At 35.8% G+C, this 21,244-nt stretch overlaps 3 protein-coding genes across 5 annotated transcripts in view; 1 reads left to right on the top strand and 2 right to left on the bottom strand.

Annotated features, from left to right (window-relative positions):
- Window positions 1-21,244, top strand: part of LOC139980183 (uncharacterized) — a 75,212-nt gene that overhangs the window by 40,308 nt on the left and 13,660 nt on the right. The window lies entirely within an intron of this gene.
- On the bottom strand, window positions 464-10,043 carry LOC139980182 (uncharacterized). Its single transcript, XM_071991646.1, has 5 exons — window positions 9,224-10,043; window positions 8,249-8,410; window positions 4,689-4,839; window positions 4,171-4,289; window positions 464-3,651 (listed from the first exon to the last, which is right to left on the bottom strand). Exons 1-5 carry the CDS (start codon window positions 9,311-9,313, stop codon window positions 3,328-3,330), a joined length of 846 nt encoding a protein of 281 aa, XP_071847747.1. The 5' UTR covers window positions 9,314-10,043; the 3' UTR covers window positions 464-3,327.
- On the bottom strand, window positions 15,114-19,080 carry LOC139980188 (uncharacterized). 3 transcript variants are annotated; one of them, XM_071991659.1, is made up of 5 exons: window positions 18,220-19,078; window positions 18,054-18,082; window positions 17,937-18,008; window positions 15,991-16,131; window positions 15,114-15,506 (listed from the first exon to the last, which is right to left on the bottom strand). In XM_071991659.1, the coding sequence occupies exons 1-5, from the start codon at window positions 18,248-18,250 to the stop codon at window positions 15,363-15,365; spliced, it is 417 nt and encodes a 138-aa protein (XP_071847760.1). In that variant the 5' UTR covers window positions 18,251-19,078; the 3' UTR covers window positions 15,114-15,362. The 3 variants fall into 3 exon arrangements, with proteins under 3 accessions (XP_071847760.1, XP_071847759.1, XP_071847761.1); XM_071991658.1 differs by having other exon boundaries at window positions 17,937-18,082; window positions 18,220-19,068; XM_071991660.1 differs by lacking the exon at window positions 15,991-16,131 and having other exon boundaries at window positions 17,937-18,082; window positions 18,220-19,080.

Raw genomic sequence — 21,244 nt, 5'->3', positions numbered from 1 at the left:
GAGAATTTCTTTATTCCACGTTTTTCTAGAACAAACTGCATTATGACATGCCTCCTTGCCTGACGAGCACGATGAAATATTGTTAAGGGTGGCAAACGAGGTGGAGGGGGAGGGGGAGGGTGGGGCGGGTGATGGAAGAGAGGGTTTCTATTTCTTTTCCCTTCACTCCTTTAGAATTATTTACACATGGATTCGAAGGAAGGTCTTCTTCAAGGAAGGGTGGTATAAGAGAGACGGGGGGAGGATTGGAATTACTATCATAATACTGCATAAAACCTTTCTACCCTTGTGTAGCATCGTTATGACACACGTGACCTCACCCGCAAAAACGAATAACTTGCAAGGACAATCTGAGTTAGGAATTAAAATATTTTATGAAGAGATGCACATGAAATAGCTTTTCGAGTTGAGTTTGATATATTTTCGATACCATATCGATGCAAACTTCTTTCACAATGTAACCCATACAGCTTGACTATATAGTCTAAATTTCGAGAATTGTTTTTCCGTTTATATTTTCGACCTGCTTTCCCCTCTCTTTGTGTATGTTTAAAACAAGCTGGACATTAGTAACCTTGCAAGCAAAAATTCAGTTTCGAAATGTGTCTTTCTTTACCGTACTCACTACAAATAAGCATAGTTTTCATTTAGTGAAACAATCAGCTTATGTTGTTTGAACAAATGAAATCATACTTATTAGCAACATAAATATATATATATATATAGGTTTAGTAAAACTCGTCAGAAATTGATGAAGCAACCAACCAACCCCCTCCCCCAAGCATGCTTCAAATCTACAGAAAAGCAAGGCATAATTTCAACACATTCATCACCACGTATATCGGCTGCCGACATTTTTCAGAGCGGAAAATACATTTAGCCTATTTCGCATCCAAAAGACAAATAAATAAATATATAAAAGTCGTATATCGTTAGTCTTAGTCTTGTCTTGTAGAGGAGACAATATTTCCTGATAATTTGCGAGAAATATTTCCAATTGAATGATTCAGCATAGCGGTGGAAAGGAGACATCTAATTTTAATAATTAAACGCTTCCAGCTGGTTTAATCTATACAATCATGTTCACCTTTAATAGCATTATGTTCTCTTTTGCTCTTTCCCTCCCTTAAAGCTCTCTCTACCTCTCTCTCCACCTCTCTCTCTCTCTCTTTCTGTCAATCTCTACTCTCTTAAATTCTTAGACTGAAATTTCAGTCTAATAGACTGAAATTTCAGTCTAAGAGCGGACGAACTGAGGGACCAGTTCCTTCAGACTGAAATTCAGTCTAAGGAAGGACTGAAAATTTTCAGTCTGTAAAACGACTGATTTTTAGTCCAGCTAGACTGAATAATTTCAGTGTAACAGGACTGAAAGTTACTCTTTCTTACACTGAAATTAAGCCAAATTAGATTAGAATCCAGCCTATAAGGTTTGAATAATTTTATTCAATTAGACTTTAAAGAAAAGTGGCTAGACTGAATATCGTCATTTTATACTTTTAATTCAGGGATTAATAATCCAATAGGCAAGTCAAAAGACTACCCAAAAACACTAAATTGGGACGATTTCAGTTCATCATCTTAGACTCCGCTCTCCAGGCAGATTAAAGGAATATTCCTGTAGAATTGTAAATATTCATATATGGAGTATAATTTTAGACACAAACTGGTTAAAAAGGCAGGGTGATACCTCTTTTGGTTCAATAGTTACATATTTTTAACTTATATTTTGCTTTAACTATGAAAATAAGAAAACAAAACACCTGTTAAAAGTTTAAAAACTGTATTACAACTTTATTTATTTTCTTGGATACATTTAAGAAAATTTATAAACAAATAAAAAAAAAGTGCAAAAGGTAAGTTTGTTTGCTTGGGTTTTATTTATGATATCTTAGGTTATTAATAATTAGGTTACTAATAAGGGTTATTCAAATTTTAAGTCCAAACATTAAAGTTGCAATTCCGGTGCCGACCATTTGACACGCAAACTCTTTAAATGTGGTCAAGTTTACCAGAAATGTATAATTTGACCATAACTTTTTTATTTAGTGTCCTAAAACTCTAAGGCTTGAAACATTCATTGTTATGTTTTAATTTAGATTCATTCTTTTAAGTGAAACCAATATGTAGCAGTTGTTGCAAATATAATAACAACCCGAACCAATTATGACAGGGCAAGTTCCCCAATTATACAGATATTGGTACAACGAAATTTAAAATATAAAACCCTAATTGTACTTAAAGAACAAATTATGGCAAAGGCCACTTGGAAAGTGACCAACAATGAACGGATGCTGGCATAGGCCACTTGGAAAGTGACCGGCAATAGATGAATACTGGCAAACGCCACTTGGAAAGTGACTGGCAATGGACAAATACTGGAAAAGGCCATTTGGCAAAGTGACTGACAATGAATGGATTACAATTGACAGCTTACATATTACAACCAACTTACGTACAGAGAATGCAATTTTCGAAATAAAAAGTTAAGTATAAAAACAACTGAAATATTTCTCATACATGTTATACTGTAAGGCAGGGTTGTCCAACCTTTTGCAGAGGAGGGCCACATGGAATGATTATGAAGAAGGAGGGGGCCGCAAAAACCCTACGCTCGATATTTTGCCCGAAGCCCAAGGCAGCAAACTGTGAGCACTGCGCGCGGATCGCACTGATTTATTTTCCTTCCTGATAAAACAGATGAATAAAGTCCAGCCCCCCCCCCCTCCGTTGAGAGAGTGTCACACAAACTGACATGTATGCAGTTTTTTGGACCCAGAAGGTTCGAATGACTGATTAAATAGCTTCAAATTGTTATCAATAAATTTGCTCACTAAAATTTCGCATCGTAGAGCACCTCTGACGGGCCGGACGCAACCCTGCGGCGGGCCCGACTGTGGCCCGCGGGCCGTAGGTTGGACAACCCTGTTATAAGGTAAATGCATGCATCGCAAGAAGGTAAGAGTTGGAAAGACGTTGAAGCTTAATGTTGGTCCTTTCCACACCACCCTTCTTCCAAACTCCAACCTCTTGCCAACCCCCACATTTTTTAAACTCCCAACCTTTCCACCTACCCTTCAGGGTTTTCATTTCTGCTGCTTATTCCCAACCCCATCTCTTCCCAACCCACACCATTCTGACACCCATTTCTCGTAATTGAACCATTTTTGGAAACTGTCCGACTGGATTACAATTCAGAATTGTACCAAACTAAGTTATAATACTGATAGTACTGGTGCTTACATAAACAAAATAATTGTTTACATGACCCAAAATCAAAATAAAATACAGCATACAAATAAACACTTGCAACACCACTCTAAAAAGCTACTTAGGAGAAATTAGTTTAATGTTAGATGCCAAGCTACGCAATGGTGCCTTTACTGAAGTAGCAGGAATCACTCCATATAAAAAGGCAGCTAAAAATTCCCAAAATTGAAGAAGTGCCAAAGCATAATGCACATTAAAAGCATAATGTGCTTTAAATAACCTATCCACAGCCTGTATGAGATTGGTTCCTGCAGGAATTGGAATTCTATCCACCACAATGAAGAACTGCGACGGATTTAGGGCAGGACCGAGTGAAAGTATGTACGGTTGTACATACTTTTCATCTTTTCCGGCAGTAGTAGCATCAATACTCGTGCCAAGCTAGGAAGAAATGACAAAAAAAATATGTATATTTCACTCCATACTATTAAATTCACATCTGAACATTAAGCAAACTGCCAATCAGATTTTTCCATGACACTTCCAGTTTATTCATACTAGAAGAAAATTTCACACATACTAAACTTCTTACATGATCTCCCTAGAATGTCACTAAAAATTCACAAACCCTGGACAGACAACTTTACAAAATTGGTTATAACAGCCCTGGACAGACTGACAGAGTCTACCTTCAGTATCAATAACTGTATATCTCAAACACCTGAAGGGTTCATAAGTCAACCGTTTTCCATCTCTATCTTTGTTATTCCTTACTAATAATGGCATAAATAATATTGGTTGGCTTTACATTTAAAACCATTTACACCAGACAAACTTTTTCCATCTTGTTTAGCCCAGTAAATTTTGTAAAACCATAACTTTTCCATTAAATGCAGGGGTGTTTATATGGCTTTGAGCATTTATAAGGGAATATGCAGTATATTGTCATAAAATACTCACAGGTTTGTTCTGAAGGAAGTACAACAGTGCCCCTGCTCTGCTAGTGGACTGCTTCTGTTTTAACATTGTCACTGACCTGTGCAGTATATATATCAATGTATATAAAGCACACATATCCTCTGAAAAGAAAATTGAGTTTGAAGTTTTAAACATAACCTCGAAGGCATAGTCTGTGGTTAATTAAATGCAATAAATCATAGTACAAGTTAATTTGAACAAATGGCACAATTCCATAAATAACCCTTTTAAATAAAATCCAGATAAGTTATACATCCAAATAAATATAAAATTCTGTATTACACAAACTACAAAGTAATTGATATATTGATTTTTTAAAGTTATGGTTCATTGCATAATTTGCCCAAATTGAGAATAAGAATAAAATTGAGAACTTTACAGCCTCTTACCAAGGGGAAATGCCCAAAACACTTTATATGTGATCACTATTTGATTGGTTAGCTAGAAAAAGGCATACAAAAAAAACTTTGAAATATGATAGCTATACTAATTTAACTTACTACTATCAGTTTCCTCAAAAGCATCAATCATATTCGCAATAGCTGGTGAGGTTTTCTTTCCTACTTCTATGACGCGGTCTCTGTATCCAGCCCACTTTGTAATGAAGTTATCGCTGGATTCCGCAAACATTAATCGAAACTCCTCGTTAATCTGGAAGAAATGTAAACATTTAATTACTGCAAATCAGAATGCTAGGAGATTTTTCTAGTATCACAATTATGAAACTTACCACATCAAATCTGAATATTGCTTCTCCAGTTATCTATTGATTGCAGTGGCGTAGGAAGGTATTTTTGAGTGGGGGGGGGGGCTGAAGACTGATGGCCGACCTGGGGGAGGGGTCTAAGGGGAGGGGGTTCCCCCTCCCCTTTGGATTTTTTTAGCATTTCCAGGTGGCCTCAGATGCAATTTGGTGCAATATAGCACACTTCAACACCCACTCCATTTTTACAAAAATTTTGCATTTTCACCTGGCCTTAGATGCAATTTGGTGCTCCAAATGAGATTTTTTTTCTCATTTGGAAATGAAAAAGGGGTATTCTGACTTGCGAAGCGGGGGGGCGGAATGATACTTCCGCCCCCCATATTTTTCACTGGGGGGGCTGGCGCCCCCCAGCCCCCCGGTTCCTATGCCCTTGATTGATTGTATAGAAGATTATAATTATTAGAAATGCTTGATATAGCGCAATATACCAAAACCGGTCTCAATGAGCTTTACAATTAAAATTTAATACCAGTATAGTCAGGCGATACAGTCAGGAACCTGGGGGCGCACAACAACAACCTTAACCAGGGGACGGACGAGAAAGATGGGGAAATGAATGAAAACTGCCTTTTCACACTTCTCTTCGCGAATAGTGTTCACTGAAAAAATAAACTAGTCAATATTGCCACGGACTAACGTTAAATTAGTCTTTAACGTTAGTCAATGCACCAGGACTAGCAAAAATCTTCGTTTCATCGCTGCTTCTTAGTTAGTTTACACTGACTAAGGAAAATATAATCGCAGCTTAGTCGGTGGCGACGGACTAAGGTATTTTAACCCATGGACTAAGAACGATACGGACACCCGATTTACGCCATAATCGTAGCTTAGTCGGTGTCTACGGACTAATGTATTTTAACCCAATTCGATTCACTTCAATTTGGAAACCGTGAGGCAACGGCAGCTTGCTGGGCTTGGCATAGTTTCATACGATCACTCTAAGCAACTTTCAACCGTAAATCACCCAAGAAGGTCTTTAGAAGAATGGAGGTATTAACTGCATCATCGGCCTACCTGTTATTCCTTTAACTAGAAGGTAAAATTAAAGTTAATTGTTAGGCCACTGGCACTAGTACTGTATTATGGTTAGTGTAACGCTACCGTTGTCACGTTGGCGTTTCGCAATACACAAGTGCAATGACAGTGAGTAGCCTATAGGCTTCTACTGGGTACTGCAGTGCATTCTCAACACTAAAGTGTGCATTCTAAACACCAATTAACAATGTGTTATGTGTGTATTGGGCTAGATTGAACAGTGGCACATAATCTTCTAATTTATTCCCAAACAAATGCTGGAACTATAAGGCTCAATAGTTTATTTGAAGTCTACACTCATTTGGTAAAGATTTCCTGTAATTTCCCATGTGAATCTAAATGGGTAGGCTTTGTGATATTGAATAAGCAAGGCTAGACCTTCAAACGTACAGTCACAGTCGGCTGAACACATGTTGCGACATTCCTTCACGGTCGACTTGCTTACTGTAAGAAGTATTAACCGTTTTTTTTTCTCAGGAAAGCTTGATAGTCTGAAGTTATTATAACATGTGCTTTTAGTATACTGCCAAAAGAGTAAGTTGCTGTATTTGTATTGATATTTTATGTAGAAGTAACGGAAAATTTAGTACGTTTAGTTTGGTCTAATTGCACGTTTTTTTACTGTCCAATGTAGTGCAGGGTTCACTTGCGCGAATTCAAATTATTCTGTTTATGTGTATGTATATGCATCGATTCTTAGATTTCTTAGATAATTATGCCCATCAGTTGTATCTGAAGCCCTAACCAACATTTTCCAGTAGGTTTTAAGTGGTTACCTCATGAGCTGACCTAGGTCAGCCTTGAGGGGTCAAATATAGATCACTGGCAGGGGTACCCCACCACCAATAATTACTGGCAATGGCCATTTGTTGCTCTTGGGGCCATACCTGACATATTGTACTTACTTTGATGTGTTACCATGACAACTGATCTAGGTTAGCTATCAGGTGACTTTAAAATTGCTCTCCCAGCCACACCCACCACAGTCGGTTTGCCAGTCGTCTGGTTTCATATACAGGAATGCACTGTGAACATTGTGATGTACAAGGCAATTGGTTACCTTCCCAGCTAACCAAACCCTCTGGGATCCCGGTCTATTGGGATCATTATTATCATGATTAACATAATTATTAAGTTTTGAGAAATAACTTGGTGTTATGCTGTGCAAAGCTAATAATAATTTGGTAAAGCTGCTATTCCTGGCTTATAATTTGAGGGACCTAGATTTAAATGTATACCTCCCAATATGTTATAAAATTTTAAGGTAAATGTATGTTTATGATAATGTGAGTTATCATGTGCTATATCTGTATCTGTGCTTACACGTATATCATATTTTCTGTTCACAGGTCAATAATGGTGCAGATTTTGGCTTCCTGAAGACAAGTGGGAGGCCATTTGTAGTTAAGAGAAACACTCTTTGTTCGTGAAGACTTAACTGGTGTCGATTTGGGGTACCACTTTAAAAGGAAAGTCATGAGGAACCCTTGCCCAAGATCCAACTTTGCATTATTGTGCAGTGCTATACTTTTGCGATTCATGTTTGATCCATTAACTTGTCTTAACTTTGTTGGAAAAAAACTCAGATTTTCAGATTTTATTTACAGTGATTTCTTCTCTATCTGTCGAAAGTCAGCCTTTTGTAGACATCAGAAGTTTTATCAGAAATAAATACTGCCAACGTACACATTATTTGTGTTTCTTCTTCGCTCTTTTCTTTCAGTGATGCTAGTCAGTGAAACTAGTCGGGTTTAATTCTTTCAGTGAATCTAGTCGGTGCAACTAGTCAGTCGATACGGACTAAGAAAGGTTAGTCGGGAGAGGCACCATCCTGACTAATGTAAAACCTGCTATAAACTAGTCGGTGGCTCATATAAATTGGTCGGTAAAGACCGACTAATGTCACCAACTAATGTAACTGACTAATATACATTTACCGACTAAGAAATTGTTGATCGACTAAGCTGACGGACTAAGATGACCGACTAAGAAATCCAACTGACTAAGGAATAAATTAGTCGGTATAGCAACTGACCAAGGCTATGTTAGTCGGGAGAGGCACCAGATGGACTAACGTTATGTTAGTCGGTGAACCAATTTAAGTTTTCAGTGTTCAGAGAACCAGACATGGGTGACTCCCATGCAGGCAGCCAGGTACATCATGTCATGTAACACTTGCTTTTCCTGTCAATTGTGAAAAATGGACAATGGTTCGTAGGGCTGGCATTTTTGACAAGACATCTAAAAACTGAAACTTACCAAATTAGGCATATCCTGAAATCTGGGAAACTTCTGTAAAATTTCCGTAATTGTCTTACTGCCTGATTCCATCCACTGCCTTCTGTAGTGGTGAGTGTCCTTAAAGAAGTTGAGATGCTTAGATGGATTCTCACTAGGAACTGAGTATTTCATCCAATTAACCTAAACAATCAAATATAATTATAAAATCAGGTTACAATTTGTTACACCAGTGGTTGCCCTACTGCAACATCAATCACAGTTGGGCTTCACTACTACATCAATTATGAAGAGTCAATAGTACCACTGCCTCATCAACGGATCAATAAGAATTGCTCTCACTGCTCCATCAATCAGACTTGGTCTTACTGCTCCATCAAGCACAGTTGGTCTCATGGAAAACATTTAACAAGGGGCTTTAATATAAACTCAGAACCTGCATTATCATGAAAAATTTATAAATTTACTTCGTTCCCCACTTACCTGTCTCCCCACAACCTATGCACCGCATTCTACCGTGTCTAGAATGCCCTGGTAATCTTTTAACACTGTACACCCTCACTGGCCCTAATGGCCTCCCTTCATTTTTCTACCCACAAAGTGTCTCACTGTGTTTTTCGGAGTTAGAAAAATTTATAATTATAATTTTTCATTTTGTCCATAAATATTGGCATTCTTTGGTGCTTATAATTTACTTTTCTCTAATTTACTCCAATTTTCCTAATTTCCTAAACTTACCTATTGGCACCTTTCCATTCGGACTATCGTGGTGCCGTTAAACTTTGCCGTTAAACTCCGAACAAACAAACATAATTTAAAGGAATTTGAAATTTGTCTCAGTAATGCCTCGAATTTTTCTTTGTTTCTGCCTTAATGTTAAGTGCTGCCAAACCAATAGATATACCAGTAACTTTATTCATACCAATTTTTTTAATACTGATAAACCTAAAACATCAAAAATTCTTTACATGATAAACAATTTGATAAAATATCTACCTTATCCATGATTTCATCCGTCTCTTCAGCAAGAGAATGACCAGGCCCATCTGGATTAGATGCAGATACAAGACCTTTTCGTTGCCGCATATGGTCAGCTTGCGGTTTAGTTGAGCGGATATTTTTGAGTCTATACTCGAGGAATCCCTGCCCATTGCTGTAATAATGCTCCTGTAACAAAATATATTTATATTCTAATATTAGGGATGCACCAGAACCAGATTTTTAAGTTCCGGTCGGAACCAGAACTAGCGGAACTGGAACTTTTTACATTTGTTAGTTAGAGTGAAATATGTATGACTGATTTAACTGTAAAATATTGAGAAACATGTCTAAAACAATATCAGTCATGTCACTATGTGCATTGAAACATGATTTTCAAACCATTTTTCAATATAATTATCCTTAAGTTAGTGCATACAGTACACTTGATTAGACACTTTCACTATTGACAGCAAGTTTGTCTCGACTGCAAAGAAGGAACAAATCATACATCACTCTGCGGCCGTTGTCGTAGGCGTCAACAAAAGGTTAACCTTGACTTTAACCTTGGGTTAGCAAATATGCTAAAAAATAAATAAACAAGCAGCTTGTTATTATTTATACCGATGATGTTGCTAAGGCCTACCCTTTCATTTAATATTGTCGATGAGTGGGGACGTTTTAAGAGGAATGACGTCGTCTTAAAAGAGAATAATGTTACATAATATTCACATTAGTTAACTGAAATATTGCTATTTTTAACCTATTTATTACTTTCTTGGTTTTGGTGGTTCCGGCCAGAACCACAAAAAATTCCAGCCAGAGCCAGAAATTTAAAAAATGGCGAGTTCTACTGCATCCTAATTTTAAGAAGCTTGATAAGCACCTTTCGGCACACTGACACTGGTCTTATGGACTGAAATAAATTTCAGTCAAACCTTAGACTGAAATTTCAGTCTAAGAATTTAAGAAAGTATCTTCTCTACTTCTCTCTCTTAAAGGTAACAATTTGCCTGAAATGTGTTTCAATTAATCACGTGACCACAAATAAGATTTCTTCGGTTGATCACATTTCTCTCTTGCTTTAGAAATCAATAGAAGCCATATCTCTACTTCCATGTCTTTAGAATTATATTGATCCATCGCAAAAAAAAAATCCAGTGTGAATTAATTTTCTTTGCTCTATTTTTTGTCTTCTTTGTGTGTATGTGTTTTTTTTTTAACCACGTTCACATTTTCCTTATTTGTACTTTTATTGTGCCAACATTTTGCTGCTGTTCAATGTATCTCTGAGGTGATATTTTTGATAGCCTGTAGCCACATTCCAGCAAAGGCTGACAGGTTATTTTTATTTTTATTTCTTCTTCTTCTTCTTCTATCTTTCCATAAAAGTTATTATATTTCCGGAAGTTACGACCAAATTTAGAAAAGTGTTTTTTATTCGAAACAGTTATTGTTCCAATTCAATAATTGAATTGTAACATAATTAAATCATATCTGGTCGAGAAATTGCTTCCTTTGGCGTAATTGAATGTTAAAATAACGTCCGGCAACAAATTCGGTTCAAGAACAAATTAGATAACAAAAAAATCTGTTACTCTCAAAAGTAATGAAAATTGGTGTCCCATTGAATTATGATTCTCAAAAGTAACAGAAAGAAAGGACCGAAATTAGTGTTGCTATGGTGATATATTATTATGTCAGCGATATTCATATCTAGATGCAATTGGCATAATTTTATGGACCAATATGTCACTGATTCATGCAGATATTATGATGCAATTTCTTTGTCATATTTTTTCACTCTCTCTCTATGTCTCTCATAACGTAATATTATTTAGTGTGCGACGTACAGGTAGTGAAAATATTTACAAATGCAATACAAAAATGGTGACTTGGGAAATTAAACATTTGCTTTGGGATTTCTGAACGATAAAAACAAATCCCAGGTGAATTGTCTATTATAAAACGAATTGAAAAAATGGAATCTGAGGGACACTTCAGAGATTTGAAATGTCATCAAAATTCATAACTGAGTACAAGAAACGACAAACTGGAAGACAAATATGTATGTGGACGTAATTCGGTTTTATAAACATCGTCGTTTGCGGTTTCCGGTATAATCACGTTCTAACATCCACGAATACAAATTCCGTCGGATAAGATGATAAATATATGCTCATATTTTCTTGGATTCTCTAAAATCTCATAATATGATAACCTGTTAAATCTTATTTAAAGAGTGAGTTAACTTTCGGTTGTGATAAAAGTCTATAGAACACGGTCAACAGTTACAAAGCAATATCAAGAAAGAAATTACTAGCTGATAAATATACCCTCCTTTCAACAACAACAAAAAAACATAAACCGAGTTTCTCTTACTCAAAACGAAATAATACAATAAATACATGAAACAGGAATATGTTCTCCATTTTAGTGCTTGTAGCTATCAATGTTTTTGATACATATCAAATGTCTACACGTATTGTACATTAAACCATATCATCCCATCAAATATTTCATTTTCTCTCTCACTCGCCTTCATTTTCACGGTCTCTCGTCTTCCGTTTTATCCTCCTTTTTTTTCTTAACTTTTTTAATGAAGACGCCAGATAAAGATTAAAGAACATTTGAAGATATTATCCTTAACCGTGCTATGGATCTCAAATAACTCAGTACAGCGAAGCCCGTTCATCATTGTGTTAGTGCCATGTTGAAATATTTCAATCGGTCAAACATTATTGATCTATTTTGGGGGCGATTCGTTTCTCCGGTTTTTTTTTTTTTTTTTTTTTTTTGCGGATTGAGTTTTGTCCCCGGCTCACCCTAATCTCTATCTAAACACCCCGTATGTGTTTCTAAGATCCGAAGGGAGGAATAAGCGACTTGGGCCTACGGTACACGAAGTATCTTGATTTGCTTCGTTGGATTTGGGCTGTCGGAGATCTGGTGGAAAGGATTTCTGTCATAGCCTATACATCTTAAGTGATATAAGCAGCTATAGTCCGACTTCAATACAAAGTGATATCAGGTTAACCCACCCCACAATGAGAATTCCATCATCGGTGTAGTGTACATACCACCAAATGGCTCATTGGCTGATTTTAAGACACGCATGGAAAACATAGTTCTCACTATAACCAATCACAAGAGTACTGCGTATAGGCTATTATGGGGGGTTATAACATTAACTTGTCCAATTTTAGTAAGTCTATAGAGATGTTTTAAACATTATGTACTAATACGGTTTTTATGCTACGATAACAAAACCTACTCGTTTTAATAGTAATGTAGCTACTGTTATTGATAACATTATAACAAATGCTAATTCCTCTCTTACTCAGTACAGGCATACTCATTACTGATTTAAGTGATCATATGCCTATATTCCTAAAGATTCTTGACAGGACAAACAAAACAAATGAACCCTTTCATTTACGAAATTTTAACAAACACAATATATCATAATTTATTGATGATATTGAGAAGGACACATGGAATGAGGTGTTAATTAAAGTTGATACTAATTCAGCTTACATCTCATTCTTTAACACTTTTAATTTAATTTACAAAAAGTGTTTTCCTCATCTATTAATTACTAAAGGAAATAGACGCAAGAGAAAACATTCATGGTTACTAAGGATAAACTTAAATCTATTAAAAGAAAAAAACATCTTTACAGAATATAATCAAAAGCTCCTCCAAATAGTAATAAAGAAACTTATGTTGTTTACCGAAACAAGTTAAACCACACAATAGGTTTCTCTAAAAGGTTATATTTTGATAACAAATTCAAAGATAGTAACAATATTGTAAATTATACCTGGGACGTAATCAATGAGGTTCTAGAGTGAGACCGTAATAAATCATCGTACCCATCTGTTTTCAAAGACGGCGATCACGGAACCAGCGACGATCAAGAAATTGCAAACGGCTGTTACAATTTCTTCATTAACCTTGGACCCTCACTTACCAGCAAAATCAATCATATGTCAAATCAAACAACCCCATATATAGTAATAATAGTATGCGAAACTCTATATTTTCCTACCACGTCAGGGAGGAGGAACTTTTACTTGTGGCGAATCATTGCTTAAAGCCAAAGAAAGCAGCTGGGTATGATCAGGGAGTTGTTATGGAACACTCCCTGGTATGATGATTTCAAGCCAGAAATTGTTAAGCAGGTATAACTTTTCATTGTCAACCCTCTTACTCAAATCTGTAACATATCGTTCACCACTGGGGTATTCCAAGATAAGCTGAAAATTGCTAAGGTCTTTCCCATTTTTGAGAAAGGGGAGTCCAATATCTACGAGAACTACCGACCAATCTCTATTCTATCATGCTTTTCCAAAAGTATCGAACGTCTCATGTCCAACAGAATGATAAATTTCCTCCATGCTCATAACATACTATGCAAGGAACAATATGGGTTCCGCCCTGGTCACTCAACTGAGCTTGCCCTGGCAGATGCCATTGAAAAATTATACAATAGCCTTGATAAGAAGAAATCATGTATTCTTATATTCTAAGACCTATCAACTTAGCTTTAGAAACCATTGACCAATGTATTATTCTAAACAATGTATCATTCTACAGCATTAGAGGACCAACCCTTTAACTGGATACACAGCTATACTTATCGAAACGTTTACAGAATACTTCGTATAAGAACACCTTATCTGACTATGCTGAAATCCGCTGTGGTGTTCCTCGAGGTTCATTATTAGGACCACTTGTATTCATTATACGTATCAATGACATCTGTCATATCTCTAATATTTCAAAAACTAATTTATTTGCAGATGACATTAGTATATTTTCAAATCCAATAATATAAATAATTTACATGACATAGTATCCAGGGAGTTATAATAAATTTTACAAATGGTTTGCAACTAATTAAAAAGCTATCACTAAATCTTGATAAAACCAGCTACATTATTTTCAGTAAAAGTTAATCTTCTTCTTAGAAAAAAGATATTTGAATGGAGAGTAAGCCAATCAAGCATGTACATAGTACTAAGTTTCTCGAAGTATACATTGATAGTAAACTTACTTGGTGTGAACATATTTCAAATATTGCAAACACTGTGGCGAAAAATGTTGCAATCTTTTCTAAGTTGAAGCACTACTTTTCTCAGAATATTCTTAAAATGCTTTACCAAAAATTAGTATATCCCACTTTTCATATTGCTCTATCTTTGAACAGACTTTAGTTAATGAAATGTAGGTAAACGATAAAGGCAAATGAATATATAATTGAAAACGTAATGAGTTGTAAAATCCAGAACAGTGAAAAAACTTCCAGCCTGTTTGTTTATGTTAAATTACCATACTGTGGCCCCAGCAGTGATAAACTCGCTAAGACTTAAGGTAGTTACATTAAGGAGTTGTGTAATGACAATATACATATCAAAATAATTTTTCTGCAAAAGAAAATCTCTGCTTTGTTCAATTTCAAGGATGCCTATAAGTTAGATTATGCCAACAATCTTGTATATTGGATAAACTGTCCAGACTGTGATTCCTTTTATGTCGGAGAAACCAATAGACGGCTTAAGGATAGATTCAAAGAACATCTGATGAGCTCCTATGGTGGTCAGAAAGGCGCTATTAACCTTCATTGTCCTGCGCACAAACATAATCTACCTACTTTTGTTGACCATTGTGCCGCTATTGGTAATGCACCCCAGTGGTTCAGGAGGAAGATTAAAGAGAGTCTCATAATAAAAGACTTAAATGCTGACTTAAATAGAAATGTAGCGAGCTACGGGTTGGAGCTATTCTAATCCCTATTTACTTTTTATTGCTGGTTGTTCTATTCATTCCTAGTTTAAAAATTCACTAAAAAAATTGCTGGTTGTCCTAATCATTCCTAGTTTAGAATAAGAAAGAAAAATGAAAAAAATCACTCATGCTTATCACTATTGTCGTCTTCGGATGTATATTAGCCCTTGTATTTAATTGATCTTATACAATTGCCTGACGATGGAGTGGTAACCACTCCGAAATATAGCAGTATGTCGTTGTTATAAATGTATACATTTTCGATATACAAACTATCGATAGTATGAAGCAAAACAGCTTTAAGAGTAAAAACATTTCTGTGTAAACTTAAACTATTTGATTCTACATGATACCTTTATTTTCCATTTTAGTAGTAACCGTTGCTGACGTTATAAATGGCGCCAATTATAATCAGAATCAAGGCAGTTCCAAGTGCTACGCATGTCAGAGTGGCTGCGTGCTTTGCGTTGTCCGCAGCATGGTATATGTTGGTGTCGATTCCAGTCAAAGCCTGTAGAAATGACGGAGAAAGCGAAAATAAATAACATGCGAGCAATGTTATACATTACCTGAGACACTCTTGGGGACTTTTAATTATATTTATTAGTCAGTGTTGCTTAACGGCCATCCGTATTGCCTTAGTGCTGAGGATGTTAAAACTTGCAATATTAATTACAGTGGTTGCCATTCGTTTCTAACATCTCTATCGTTTTCAGACACTTGTTCGTATTAGAATAAATAACACCCAAAGGGGGAAACATACTACCTGAATGATAGAAATGTAAGAAAAATTGTAATCGACGGAAACAAAGGGTGTCATGGTAAAAACTTACATCATGGGATGTAAAATTATTTAGAGTTATACTCGATTGGATTGGTCAAACTAACATTAACAGGCGACATACTAGTCGACGCTGTTTCAAACTAACAGTCACATGTATACCGTTATATAATACAAACAGCCGTAATCTATAAATTGTCTTCAGAATACTGACCAAAATAGCCAATATTATGGCCGGAATAGTGCAGAACAACGGCCAGAGGCACAAAGATAACACGATGGACATAACCAAGGACAATATGGCCTTGGTCTTAATGGAAGATATCACTTTTGAATCTACCGGGCTACGAATAATCTGTAAAACAAACGAAACAGAAAAAACTTTTCACTTTTTAATAGAGTAATTGTTTTCTATTTAATATTGAGAGCTTTGTGCCGATGTATTGTGGCTGATAATAGTCATAGATTATAAATAATCAAATTGTTTTGATGTTGAGCAAACCTTGCATGACTGTTGACTTATGGTTGGGTGCATTTAACAAGTTGTTATAATGTTGAGCAACTCTTGCTCAACATAAGGTAAGGTGCACAAGGAAGTTTGAAGCCTTTCCACATTGTTGGAAACTGGAATTGCTAAGTAAATATAAGGTGCATATATTTTGCACATTGTAGACGTATCAGTTCCATATCTTATAAATCTTACAGTTTTGTCCCTCTTTCGGGTTTGTTAAGTCATGTGACAATTCGTCTGATTTTCGAAAATGAAGTTCAGTCAAGTCACCAACTCACAAGTCAATTGATTTTATCGCAAGCCAATCCAAGTCACAAGTCAAGACATATCAAATCACAAGTTTGATCACAAGATTCATTGATTGTAAGTTGAGACACAAGCCAACTATAGCAGTAACTAAAGTCATGTGCACTACATAGAGGTATAGCCTTAACAGAAATCAACCAGCTCAAATACAAAAAGGCTGCATCTTGGTGAAGTAATGATATCGGTCCTATGGTTGACCTGCTTCGTGAGCTCCAGTTGCAATGCTATGAGACGAGTAAATTCTACAAATTTAGTCATTTGCATTAGACAGCAATTGAACGTTATTTTAAAACTTGTACTGTAACCTCTCCCCCACTCTCTATATCTCCATCTCTCGATACAGAACATGAATGAATGGCATAAGTTACAGTAAAGTCATGAAACATGATCGTTGTCTGACGACAGTTACTAACTCTGTACAGCCAATATAACTCATATTGTACCATCGGAGGTGATGGTGGTGGGGCAGGTGGGGGGGAGGTTGACGGGCAGGTTCTCCTAATCTAAACTCACACACCACCATAAATTAAAATCGACTCATATTTTTATAACTCGTTACACATACTAACATAAAGTTGAAACATTCAATACATCATTTCGCCAAGGGAAGGGATACTCAATTTCGCCTACTTATTTTATGCTTAATGTAGCTAATATAGTACATGCAAACCTAGTTAGCGAATCATCAGAACATACCATACCATAGAAATATTAATAATTATAACATTAAATTATTAACTGATGCCATATCGTCTTTTTTTCTCATAATTGTATCTTTTTTCTCCATCCTCGATTTGTTTGTGACGTCACATCGTACGTCATCACCTCTTACATATCGATACTTGTAATTATGTCGTGGCAGTTAATACCAAACAAAATGACTACACTTTGAGGCGCAATAAACGACATATGTCTCCCATTGTGTCGTGGAAGGTAAAAGAAAGAATGAATGTTTGTTTCGATCTTCTCTTACTTAGCCTTTCTTTCCATCTTCTTGGTGTAAAACAATTTGTTAGCGTCTACTCTGGAAATGTCAACAAGTCAAATATATTCAACCCTAGTCAAAAGTCATATGATTTTATAGCTAAGTCAAGTCAAGTTTTGTCACTACTGACTATCTGATTATCTGAAGTCGAGTAACAAAATGTAACTCGAGTCTGACTCGAGTACACAGTCATTGACTCTAGTCAATAACACTGTAAATAGATCCATTTGACACGTTAAGCAACTATCAGTCAGAAGTAGTGTCAAAGGAAGTTGAAGAGATATTTACGAAATATTTCTGAATTCGATTTTTTGCTGAAACAAATAAAGCTTTCAGAATGTAATAAACAACATATTACCAGAGGTACATGTGGTACCGGTTGTGCCGTAATCACGGTGTTGGTACTTCCGAGATGTTGTGGTCCGGGATATTGTGGTCCGGGATATTGTGGTCCGGGATATTGTGGTCCGGGATACTGTCGCGGCTCGTCAATCTGAAGTTGGTCTGTAAAACATGGACAAAAGCATAAGAACGTAAGTTAAGTTCAAACATTTAGTCCATTGTGTTAAAGAAAACACTTTTGGATGAAATTATTATTGTTTTTTAATTAATCAAGTCTGATATTAAATCAGATGACTTACCATCTTTTACCAAGTTTGTGTGATCCTCCATTGTCAGTTCGACTTCGTATTACTGAGTGATGTTGTTGTGTCAGAAGGTACCGTACGCTATGACTGTGACTATTGCTTCCTTAACTGGTGCCCAAGAGTGCGTTACGCATGAACAAATTGTCAGTCCCCAGCGGTGCGAAAAGCGCTTTCTATTCTTGTAGAACATGCACGGGGTTTCTTGACATCACTCTTCATTAATATTTAATTAGGTAAACTTCGAATGTCGATTTCACAGTCATTAACCAATATATGTCTGGTACTAACTGAATTTGATGAAAGAAAGGTGTTTAATCTTTATTAACAAAAGGCACAAAAAAAAGAGTGGTAATGGAATTTTGGCCGTATTTTCCGAACGTAAATAAACCACTTTGGATCTGTTTAGAAAAAATGGGGGGGGCATGAATATCATCATTTCCAATTTTGAAAACTAGTATAGTCGCTGATAAAACTCCCTTACCACGAATAAGTATCAATTTCTCTTCAAATCCTCCTGTAACGAAGTCAAGGTAACGGCAAATAAAGGCGCACACGAATACAGGTTACGAATACAGGTTCCGAGTAATGTGGTGACTGTTCCGTTTCACGTTGGTACGTATTGCGCGAAATACTTTAACTAAGCGTGATGAGGTCAGCTTTGTGGGACATTTGGTCATATGATGACATAAGTATATGAAATTACATCATTAAATGGGTAATTTAACATGTTTGTGATAATATAACAACGGGTCAATTCGACACCAAGCAGTGGGAACGTTTAAGAAAAGTACATATCATTTCTAAAATATATTCAAGGTGAAATAACTGTTTGATTGTAGACTCACTAGAAGGAAGTGAGTTTCCATGCAGAAACACTATATCAATATGTACTATACGGTGTATACGTTAAACTGTAAATAAATTGGACACAAGGTCAGACATGGGCTAAATTGAATCGTGTTAAAAATTCCTTTTGTAAAACTATAGTTACGTGCGAGCAAACAATACCGTCATTCACAATACACATATAATGTCTAAGTTTAGTATACCATAATATATCATAAAGCTAACAATGCGCCTAACTTAAACCAAAAAATGTCGTTATTGTGTTGAAGCAATTCTTGCATGACTGTCGATTCATGGTTAGGTGAACAAGAAGTTTTGAGGCCTATTCACAATGTTGAAAACTGGAATTGCTAAGTGAATATAAGGTTACAAGTTAATGTATTTGATTGTGAGTTGAGTCGCAATCCAAACTTTACCTTGGATATATCCTTAATTGTATGGCTTAACTATACGATTATATTATGAACCTTCTTTTTTTTTGGGGGGGGGGGGGTTCTCCTATACTTTCTGGTCAAGTTACAGATCAACTAATGAAGAAGTGAAAATTGTGCACATTTATGACTTTCGTCCCAGTTTAGGTTGGATTTAAACCTAATAAGTCTCTATACACTCATGTTATGTTTCAAAGCACTCGTACTGATAATATCAGCAGTATATAAATGTTTCTATCAGAATAAGGGCAAAGAACTGTTCATACTGTCAGTACGAGTACTTGGGAAGAATGATAAAAGAGGACAGTATGGCTGGTATAAGCATGAGTAAATTAACCCAGATACACACGGAGTTTACAATAACTACTGTAAATCTTAATGTTATAAAATGTATATGGCTTAGCTTGGTACAAGAACAAATTAAAAGAGGACATAAATATGGAGTTGAAATGACTTTAAATTGAATTTATGGAATTCTCTTTAAAAATTAAGACATTACTAAGGAAAATAAATGAAATGGTCATCTGTGTATAGTTTACTTATTCAATATAACTTAATACTCCACATGATTCTTTAATATCAAATTCTTAACTTCTAAACGTCCTATTTTAAGATGACAATTTGCATATGTCATAAATATGTCAAGCCATTAATATATATATATATATATATATATATATATATATATATTTTAATTGTATTTTATGCTATTTATACTGGAATGAAGGATCGGAAACTGAAACTATAACCAGATCTAACAGCTAGGACATGTTCCTTTTGTATTTATGTGTGCTATGAAAAAGAGGTTCGACCCACACCCTCTATCCACTCTTGTTCAAACATATATTAATTGGATACCACCATATACAAATTGAAATGATAAAACTACCATTAATTTATCATGCACAACCAACCTGAACATTCTGCAGCTTGCTTGCATTGTGTGCATTGAAACCTTAGATTTTTCTTAGTAAACTTGTCTAACATTCTGTCCAGATGTTGATCAAGGAATGAAAAGAATGTAGTTTCACAGGTTTACATTAGCAAGACGTGAGAAATCAGCAGAAAGCTGTACAAATAGAAAAATCTTATATTACTACCAAGTATTATTCTCAGTATTGTTACCGGGATTTTAAGAGTTGCGCCAGCGCCGGGATACAACATCTTAAAAATTGTTTGCGTCCGCTCAGAAAAAAACTTGCTTCCACACGTTCCTCCATGAAAACATGCACTTTAAATTACCTCTACAGGAACGCACAATACTTAGTTATAATGACCCCTGACAAAAACATTGGCTTGTGCGCAACGGATATCCTATAGTTATAGGTTTATAATGTGCATATTGAAAATCATAAATGCAAATTATACAACACATACCTATGGAAGCGTGGGGACATTAATATTATATGTATTATCTTAGATTACAAATAAATTCATGTGTTTGCACTGAAACCCTTTACAAGGTGTACTTACTATATAAAGAGAAGTGCAACTCATAGCAAGAATATTTTGACATAATGCGGTAGCCCATACATGCAATACAGACACAACTCTTTAAATGTACATTAATATTCACACAGATTGAAACAGATTGAAAGAGGAAGGTACCAACTGCATTATCAGTACGCAGCTGGTACGGTACGGTGCCAGCATTATTTTAATATATGCCAGCATTAATTTGAATTTATGTCCACATCAAATCAATTTTATGTAGACATAAAAAAGTCCTGCCCTCTGATATG

This window comes from Apostichopus japonicus, chromosome 14, assembly GCF_037975245.1.
Source record: "Apostichopus japonicus isolate 1M-3 chromosome 14, ASM3797524v1, whole genome shotgun sequence".
Classification (NCBI taxonomy): domain Eukaryota; kingdom Metazoa; phylum Echinodermata; class Holothuroidea; order Aspidochirotida; family Stichopodidae; genus Apostichopus; species Apostichopus japonicus.
The sequence above is the reverse complement of the archived record's forward strand: the minus strand, read 5'-3'. Positions and strand labels throughout refer to the sequence as shown.